The 9,029-nt window shown below is 52.8% G+C and overlaps 2 protein-coding genes across 8 annotated transcripts in view; one reads left to right on the top strand and one right to left on the bottom strand.

Annotated features, from left to right (window-relative positions):
• The first annotated feature begins 8 nt into the window (after positions 1-8).
• Positions 9-2,572, top strand: Dok1 (docking protein 1). 4 transcript variants are annotated; one of them, XM_030255140.1, is made up of 5 exons: positions 9-133; positions 438-737; positions 876-969; positions 1,089-1,199; positions 1,444-2,572. In XM_030255140.1, exons 1-5 carry the CDS (start codon positions 74-76, stop codon positions 1,458-1,460), a joined length of 582 nt encoding a protein of 193 aa, XP_030111000.1. In that variant the 5' UTR covers positions 9-73; the 3' UTR covers positions 1,461-2,572. The 4 variants fall into 4 exon arrangements, with proteins under 4 accessions (XP_030111000.1, NP_001278728.1, NP_034200.4 ...); NM_001291799.1 differs by having other exon boundaries at positions 33-133; positions 440-737; positions 1,089-1,273; positions 1,444-2,570; NM_010070.4 differs by having other exon boundaries at positions 33-133; positions 1,089-1,273; positions 1,444-2,570.
• A 622-nt stretch (positions 2,573-3,194) lies between these two features.
• The window catches only part of M1ap (meiosis 1 associated protein), an 83,402-nt gene continuing 77,567 nt past the window's right edge, over positions 3,195-9,029 (bottom strand). For 2 of the 4 annotated variants that reach the window (XM_011241141.2, XM_006505369.4), the window contains 3 exons: positions 7,100-7,306; positions 4,972-5,112; positions 3,322-3,734 (listed from right to left, as the gene is read on the bottom strand). In XM_011241141.2, the coding sequence (XP_011239443.1) occupies positions 3,567-3,734; positions 4,972-5,112; positions 7,100-7,306 (516 nt within the window). In that variant the 3' untranslated portion in view covers positions 3,322-3,566. Of the gene's footprint in view, positions 3,735-4,971; positions 5,113-7,099; positions 7,307-9,029 lie in introns of all 4 variants that reach the window. The other 2 variants (NM_033079.2, XM_006505368.2) reach the window with 2 other exon arrangements.

The following is a 9,029-nucleotide window of genomic DNA, read 5'->3' as shown; positions in this document are numbered from 1 at the left end:
CCTGCAGCCTCGCCCCGCCCCGCCCCGCCCCCAGCCCTCCGGGCCAGGAAGCGCGGAAGGAATCGCCTGGGCCATGGACGGGGCTGTGATGGAGGGTCCGCTTTTTCTGCAGAGTCAGCGCTTCGGGACCAAGGTAGTTTGTTTGTGGCGTGGGGGATGGCGAAACCCCTCTGGACTAGAAGTGGGTGAAAGAATCCAGAAAGAGGGAAGGGGCCGGAAGAAGGTCGGAACGGCGCGCGGGCAATTGTAGATCCCCAAGACGTTCCCTTAAAAGTCTCGGGCTGTGCCCTCCTTGGTGCGGTCTTGGGATGCCATTATCTTTGGGAAAGTAGCTCAGCCTGGGAAGCCCCAGACTCAGATCGGCCTTCATGGGTCTCTTCTTCCTTGTGGGGCGCGTGCTACCACCGCGCACTCTCGAGTCTTTCGTTCTTTCCCAGAGGTGGAGGAAAACTTGGGCTGTGCTTTACCCAGCCAGTCCTCACGGCGTGGCGCGGCTGGAATTCTTTGATCACAAGGGGTCGAGCTCTAGAGGGGGTCGAGGCGGCTCTCGCCGTCTAGACTGCAAGATGATACGCCTGGCTGAATGTGTGAGCGTGGTGCCGGTGACTGTGGAGAGTCCCCCTGAGCCCGGCGCTGTTGCCTTCCGCCTGGACACCGCACAGCGCTCGCACCTGCTGGCGGCGGACGCCGTATCCAGCACCGCCTGGGTGCAGACTTTATGCAGAACCGCCTTTCCGGTGAGTGACTGGGGGTGGGCATCTCTGGGCTTAAGGGACACTGCGAGGATGGAGCTATTATAGAGGCACTGGACTTCTTGCACCTACCCTAGACCCAAGAGAATTATATATAATTCTTCCATGTTCCCTTTTCTGCAGAAAGGCGGCTGGGCTTTGGCGCAGACGGAGAACCAACCTAAGTTTTCTGCCTTGGAGATGCTGGAGAATTCGCTGTACAGCCCCACCTGGGAAGGTAGATGTCTGGCAGGAATGGAGTGGGTTGAAGAGGTGCCCTTGGGGAGCTAGTGATTGGAGTCAACCGAGTCCCTAACTTGCCCCAGCGCTCCTTCTCCTTCGTATGTGTTCTTCCAGGATCCCAGTTCTGGGTAACCTCGCAGAAGACCGAGGCTTCTGAACGCTGCGGCTTGCAAGGCTCCTACATACTGAGGGTGGAAGCTGAGAAGCTGACTCTCCTGACTTTGGGTGCGCAGAGTCAAATCCTGGAGCCGCTCCTTTTCTGGCCCTACACTCTGTTGCGTCGCTATGGCCGGGACAAGGTGCATGGGGCTGTCTGGGAGGATGACCCGTCAGGGAGGGCTACCAGGTTGAGTAGCTGTAGGTGACAATTCCATTCTCAGGTGGTCTCTTCTGTGCAGATACAGTAACTTGGTCAGGCCTGTGACTCATTTTTTATGACACGCCTAACGTGTTTCCCCCACCCCCTCAGGTAATGTTCTCCTTTGAAGCTGGTCGCCGCTGCCCCTCAGGCCCTGGGACCTTCACCTTCCAGACTTCTCAGGGAAATGACATCTTTCAGGCAGTTGAGGCTGCCATCCAGCAGCAGAAAGCCCAAGGAAAGGTGGGCCAGGCACAGGATATCCTCAGAACTGACTCCCATGATGGGGAGACAGAGGGGAAGACAGTTCCCCCTCCTGTTCCCCAGGACCCCCTGGGCAGCCCTCCAGCCCTATATGCGGAGCCTTTAGACTCCTTGCGAATTCCTCCAGGCCCTTCTCAGGACTCTGTATATTCAGACCCCCTGGGCAGCACCCCTGCTGGGGCAGGGGAAGGGGTGCATTCCAAGAAACCTCTCTATTGGGATTTGTATGGGCATGTGCAGCAGCAGTTACTGAAAACCAAGCTGACAGACTCCAAAGAGGACCCCATCTATGATGAACCTGAAGGCCTGGCCCCCGCCCCTCCCCGGGGCCTTTATGATCTGCCTCAGGAGCCTCGGGATGCATGGTGGTGCCAGGCTCGGCTGAAGGAAGAGGGCTATGAGCTCCCTTACAACCCTGCCACCGATGACTATGCTGTGCCACCTCCCCGGAGCCCAAAGCCTGCTCCTGCCCCCAAGCCACAGGGCTTGATCCTTCCCGAATCGGGTACCACTCGTGGCAGTGGCAGCAAAGGCTTCAGCTCAGATACAGCTCTGTACAGCCAGGTCCAGAAAAGTGGGACCTCAGGGGCTTGGGACTGTGGACTCTCTAAAGTAGGGAATGACAGGGCGGGGGTCAAGTCTGAGGGTTCCACCTGAGACAGTTGCTGATAGGAGGTCCAATGGGGTGGTGGCACTGAAAAAGAAACCGTAGGGTGGGAGGGGCCAGGGACCAGAGGAGTCAAGGGATGACCAGTCCCAGGAGTAGAACAAACAGGGCTGAGGGATAGGCCCTGGGGAGCCCCAGCAGCGTTAAGGATGGCTAGCTGATGGACTAGGCCTATGGAAGCGGCCCACTGGTCTGAGTGGGTGCCCTTTGGGGAGACCAGTGTGGATCTTCATTCTTGTTTTGTTCTTTGCCAGATACATATTTAACTTATAAGACAAATCTCATTAAAGCCAGCTTGGGTTGAAAAGGCCTCTGCGTATGAATGAGCACTATGGCTTCGTGTGCTGGGAGGGTGTGGCGGGATCAAGGGAGGAACCAGAAATACGTTGGCGACCATGGAAGAATGAAGGTCCCCAAGGGAAAGACGCCTACAGCGTGGTGATTCAGAGCCTGGGTGGCCACAGCCTCACCTGGGCTGGTCTCTGTCTCGGTGACTCTGGGTCACTTGTCTGTTATCTACATGTCTTTATTCTCCTCTGCTGCCCTTTCACCGAGAGTGAGAATTTGGCTCTGTTTCAAGACCGCTTGCATGAAATAGATCCACGTCCCAAGCACTTTAGTGTAATCTAAAGCACTTTACAAATGGCAGCTATTTTTCTGTAGTTCAGGGGAGCTGACAGGAAGGTAGGCAGGTGTAGGGAGAGGAGACAAGGCAGGGAGTGGGGTTCTTTCACACCTCCCACTCTCTGCTGGGCTACACACAGCAGCCTGCCCCCTCAGCATACACAGATGCTTGCTCACAGGCCCTGAGTGCTAAGGGGCGCTCAGGAGTGCCCAGCTTTTGTGTCTGAAGCTGAAGCTGCTGCAGGTGGCGGTCTGGGAAGGGTACCCCTCTCTGGACCAGGGACAAGGTTCTGATGCCCTGCTTTTTCTTGTTTTGTGAAAACCTCCTCTTTATTCTTGAGTTGTAGTTTCCCAAGGGTGACTTGACCTCACCCACCTTCTTACACAGAGCTGCAGGAAGAAATTCTGGCCCAGGAATGCTCTGAACAATGAAGGAGGCTTACTGGGCATTTAATTATGTGTGTAAACACTATCAAATGATCCAAGAGAGAGTCCCTGCTGCTCAAAAGACAGGCCTGGGGGTGTTGCTTTCAGGGTCTCCCTTCCCCATTGGGCAGCGTCAGAAGAGGAAGAGCTGTTTCTTAGCCGGAGCTCATTTACAGGCACAGGTTGGGAGCAGGCAGATCTGCCCCCAGACAGCCATCGGGTGAGTGCATGGCTGTGTGCTGGCACCGGGGACTTAGGTGTGAGAAGGACGCTCCTCCTCTCCCTCCTCCGAATCCGAAGGCAGGAAGGCTGCTGAGGATGCTTTGCTGGCTGCTGTCATCTTCAGAGCTCTACGTGGGGCAGGAGCCACTGGGAGGGGAACCACTGCGGCTCGAACTCTGTTGGTCTGCAGCTGACCCCCCTGCAAAGAACAACCAGAGATTTCTATGAAGAGCAGACGGCTCCCGAGTTCCTGTCCCGGTTCCCTGCCAGACTCTGGTCCTAATTCCTCCCCAAATCTCATTTCTGGAGTGACACCCTGAAGACCCAGGACAGCCTCTCCTTGGCCCGTGTCCTTTCTCTGTCAGTCGGCCTAACCAAGCTCCCATGGTGGGCTCTGCACCTATGTATCTGGTCATGGCTTCTACCTCTGGAGTTTAGAAATATGCTTCAGCTTTAGCTGAGATGAAAATGTGCTCAGTTACAGAGAGACCAGGAAAACTTAATACAATAGAGCACGGAGCACACAGACACATCTCATCTCCAGTTGGCCTTCTGACTGGTCTCTCTTGCTCTTCCTTCTTTTTTGCCAGGTCTCGCTGTAACCCAAGTTGGCCTCAAATTTACAGCAATCCTCCCAAGTTAGCTCTCTGAGTGCTGGAATTACAGGCGTGAGCCACCATGCTTGGCTTCTAGTTTCAAGCCTTTTCTACAGAGCCCCATTCCTAGGCGTCGGGCCCCTGTCTTCTCTGTACTCAGTGTGAGGCTTTGCTTGCTGGTGCTGGGAAGTGTAAATGAACACTGTGAAGTTTACTAGAAGGCCTGGCAAGCTACAATCCTTTCCCTTCCCTCAGGCGGTTCTAGTCCTGTTTCCCTGTCAGCCCTTTCTTTCAAGGCGAGAATTGTGGCTGTAGTTCCAGTGTGGCCTGTTTGCTTAATAAGACAGCTGGATGGTAGATAATTAAGAGTTATAAATCCCATTGTTAGAATACCTAAGCTGCAGGGTGTGATGGTGTGAGCTATCTCCATCCCACACCACACACACACACACACACACACACACACACACACACACACAGAGAGAGAGAGAGAGAGAGAGAGAGAATCAGGAGGCTGAAGCACGTAAATAGTAAACTCCAGATCAGTTTGGCCTATGCTGCTATACCATAAGACTGGTCTCAGAAAAACAAAAACAGAATCAGAACCAAAACCAAAACCAACCGACCAACCCTCTCCACCTCAGAGCTACTGCATGTGATTGCCTCAGCAGGTTCTTTTTCCTACCTCGGCTTGGTTTCCCCCTCTACTTGTGGGGTGTGGGGAGTAGGCTGCTCTCTTGGGCCCCAGGCTGTTGGGGGTAGATATGAAGGGGCTTCCTTGGACTCAGGGCACAAAGGGGATGGAAGGCTAAAGGGAAGATGGGGACAAGAGAGAGGTACCTTTCTAAGGCCCCGGCTTGCGCAGCTTGTGTAGAGCCGTCCCTGAGGCTTGGCATGGGCGCTGCTCAGATGTGAGTACAAGTGGCTCCCAACATGCAGAGGGTTGTAGGTGAGCCCCAGGTCCAGGCTGTCTAGGGTGCTCTGGGGTGGAGAGGAGTGCTTTATTCAGAGAACTCAAGATCACAGAATACCACATAGATGATGCCACATAGAGACCCGGGTGTGTGAGAGGCTGGAAGAGGGCGAGGACACCAGGTGCTGTTGAGACAGATGAGTCCTGCTGGTGTCCTGTCCCAGGAGGGTGTGCTTGTGTCGGGCGAAGGGACAGAGGTAGGTGGAACTCCTGGTGGTCACAGACTCTGAACCCCCTAATACTGAACCCCAGGAAATGTCACTGGGTTCTGAGAAAAACCAGAACTCCCCAGAGAGGGACAAGGGGCCCAGTGTGGAGGGCTGAGGGAGAGTGTGTTCAGGTTATACGGCAGCATGGGGGTGCACCAGTCCTCAAGACAAGTACAGGGAGTTCCCAGCCTGAGGTGAGTCGAGCACAGAAGGAGGACATTTGAACACAGCATTCCTGAGTAGTTAGGTTTTCCGGCCACAACATCCTGTGCCAGGAACCACTGGCCCCGAAGTGAGACTGGCCGAGGAAGCCATGGTGTCTCTGCCCGCCTCTTTGCATTCCCATGGCTGCCAAGCATCAAGCACAATCCCAGGCTGTGTCCTGCCTGCTCCCCAGCCAGCCAGCCAGCGGGGAATGTGGCTTCCACTCTCCCAGTCCAGAGCCTCCTCCTCTCCCACCCCAACCGGGGGGGGGGGGCGGGGGGCAAGGGGAGGAAAGACAGAATCTAGAGAGAGAGGAGAGCAAGGATGGAGGAGTGAAGAGAAGGGGAAGGAGGGGCTGAAGAAGGCTGCCTCTTGGCCTGTTTGTGTCTCTGCATCTGAGTTGCAGACTTCTTCCATCCCTTTTCCCCAGCAGAGGCCCAGAGCACAGGCATGCACAAGTATTAGAGGAACACAGTGTGGCTCAGCGCACAGTGTGACTCGGCACACAGTGTGGCTCAGGCAAAGCCACAGACATGCTGCCATCTGTCTGGAGGCTTTGCACACGCACACTGGAGCGCCGTGAGGAACGCTCGGAGACAAGAAAATCCACCCACATGTTCCCCTTGGGCATCTCCCTTATGATCACCGTTTCTTTGTTCCTCTGCCTCCCACTGCCTCCTTCCATCCCTTCCTCTCAGTTGGATGCCTCTCTTCTGTATAACCTCATGGTTTCCTCAAGGTAGAAGTGCAGATGAGAGGAGGATCATGCTCTTTTGAGGAGCACTCTACAGCAAACTAAAGCAATCAAATTTACCACCTGGACCTGGATTGCCTGCCAGAACTTCCTCCCCTGCCCACTGTCAGCTTTCCCTTCCGGGACTCTGGCCCCCTTTTCTTCGAAGCTAGCTATTTGTTGGTGTTCATTCAAATCAGATCTCAGGATTTGTGTGTATGTGCATATGATTATGTGGGTGTGTGCAATTGTGGGATCATCTCTAAGACAGATGACACTAATTTCCAACTATTCGTCTATGTCAGGGCCTGTTTCTCTCTTTATACTCTCTTCACAACCTTTAGTTCTCTCAAACCAGGTTTGCTTCTCAACTAATTTTTACCGCAATGCTTTAATCAGACCACTGACTTCCTCCCACTTCATTTTCTATCTTGCTTTTATCGCTGATGGCCGGAACATACCCTGTCTGCTGTCCATCTCCCCGGCCTCTGTGACCCTATTTTTCTCCCTTGCCCCTTTCTCAAGCTCCATTCTATCTGACCATAGTGTAGTGTTTTAAATGACATCGACCACCACAGACTCACATTTGCCGAGCCGTGAATACTTTGGAAACATTAGGAGATATGGCCTTGTTGGAGGAGGCATAACAATGGGAGTGGGTTTTGAGGTTTCAAAAGCACACATCAGGCCCACTGTCCCTCTGCTTGCTGCCGAGTTTCCCACCACATTGATAATGGACTAACCCTCTGAAACTGTAAGCAAGTCCCCGATTAAATGCTTTCTTTTATAAGCAAAGTCATAGTGTCTCTCCACAGCAATTGAACATTAAGACACAGGGGTTCTACTTGCCTCTATGATCTTTAGGCTGTCTTCAGGTGGGTCCTCAGAGAGCAGGGGGAAGAAGCCAGGCAGCATCAACTCCCTGGTGGCCACCAGCTTCACCAGCAGTGTGAGAGAGTGAGAAGGTGTGATCACATAGAAGCTGCAGGCAGGGAGACTCTGGTTGTGTTTGTGGATCAGGGGTTCCCCTCTGGCCAACAGCAGCCAGTCTCTCTTCTGCAACAAAGACAAACATCTTCAGTCTTTGGCTTATTTTGAGGATGAGCCCAACTGGAGATTCCAAGTTCTCTTTGGGGAGTCAAGAAGGAAAGCGCCCATTTCACTTTAGCCCTTGGCGGGGGTGAGTGGGTAGGGGGAGGAAGGGCTTCTAATATTCTAATAGCAGAGTTACTTCTCTTCCTCACCAGTCTAGAATATGCCAGAGAGACTACAAGTCTCTCTGAGTTCAGTGAAGACACTAACTGAGAAATGCCCTTTAACTTGAAGTAGGTTCAACTCAGACTATTATATGCCAAGTGTGGAGTTTGAAAATGACAATCTTATAAATGTTTTATGTACGTGATTTACTTGTGTGAGTGTGTGTGTGTGTGCGTGTGTGTGTGTGTGAGTGTGCGTGTGTGTGCGTGTGTGCGTGTGTGAGTGTGTGCGTGTGTGCGTGTGTGTGTGTGAGAGTGTGTGCGTGTGTGCGTGTGTGCGTGTGTGAGTGTGTGTGTGTGCGTGTGTGTGTGTGTGTGAGTGTGTGAGTGTGCGTGTGTGTGTGTGTGAGTGTGTGCGTGTGTGTGTGTGTGAGTGTGTGTGTGTGTGTGTGTGCGTGCGTGTGTGTGTGTGAGTGTGCGTGTGTGCGTGTGTGCTCACAGACATGCATATGCCATGGCATGTGTCAGAGGTCAACTTTTGGAAATTGGACCTTGTTTTCCACCTTGTTGTGGCAGGGTACTTTTTTATTCCTGATGTAAATTCTATGCTAGTTGACCCACAGGCTTCTGGGCAATTCTCCAGTCTCCACCCCTATCTTGCTATAAGAGTGTTGGTAGTAAAGATGCATGCTGCCAGAGCCTGGCTCAGCAGTTAAGGGCACTGGCTGCTCTTCCAGAGGATCTGGGTTCAATTTCCAGCACCTACATGGTGTCTCACAACCATCTGTCACTCCACTTCAGGGGGATCCAATGTCCCCTCTTCTAGCTTCCCTGGGCACCAGTCACACAAACGATGTTCAGACATGTACAATTTGTGCAGACAAAACATCTACACACATAAACTAAAAATGATTAGTGTGCTTGGCTTGACCTTGTGTGGTCAGCGTTGTGTGGCCAGTGGTTTTACTCGATGAACCATCTCTTCTACCCCAGATCTTTACCAGCTGGGTATGGGGGTATTCACCTTTAACTCCTGTACTCAGGAGATGGAGGCAGGAGGATCACAGCCTCAAGGCCAGCTTGGCCTATATATGAGACAAAACAAACAAAAGAATGATGGGGGATGCCCCTGGAATATCCAGTGAAGGTTTAAGAAGATGCTGAAGAAAATTAAGGAGCAAGAAGAGAAAGAGGAACTGTGTAGGGGAAAACTTTAGTACAAGACAGTGGGTGGGGACAGGGCCCCTGAGATCAACTCGGCCAGTCCACAGGACAAAGTGAAGTGGCAGGTTTCTGGGGCAGTGGCTCTGTGAATGAAGAGCCACTTTGTGACACGTCTCTGCACATGGGCAGAGAGAAGAGACAAGCATTTGCAAATGAATTTGTAGGCGTACCCTTTTTGATGAGATGGAAAGGAGGCATTTTTGGGGGGGGTGCTTTTCCAAGGAAAACCACAAATCTCCAAGAAACATGGAGTCAGAATGGTTAAAGTAATCAGTAAGTTATGTCCTCTGGCTGACCGAGACCATTAATGACATCTGGCACAAATATAACAGTTTCCCAGCTACACAAGACAGGGAACA

This window comes from Mus musculus, chromosome 6 (assembly GCF_000001635.26).
Source record: "Mus musculus strain C57BL/6J chromosome 6, GRCm38.p6 C57BL/6J".
Taxonomy (NCBI): Eukaryota; Metazoa; Chordata; class Mammalia; order Rodentia; family Muridae; genus Mus; species Mus musculus.
The sequence above is the reverse complement of the archived record's forward strand: the minus strand, read 5'-3'. Positions and strand labels throughout refer to the sequence as shown.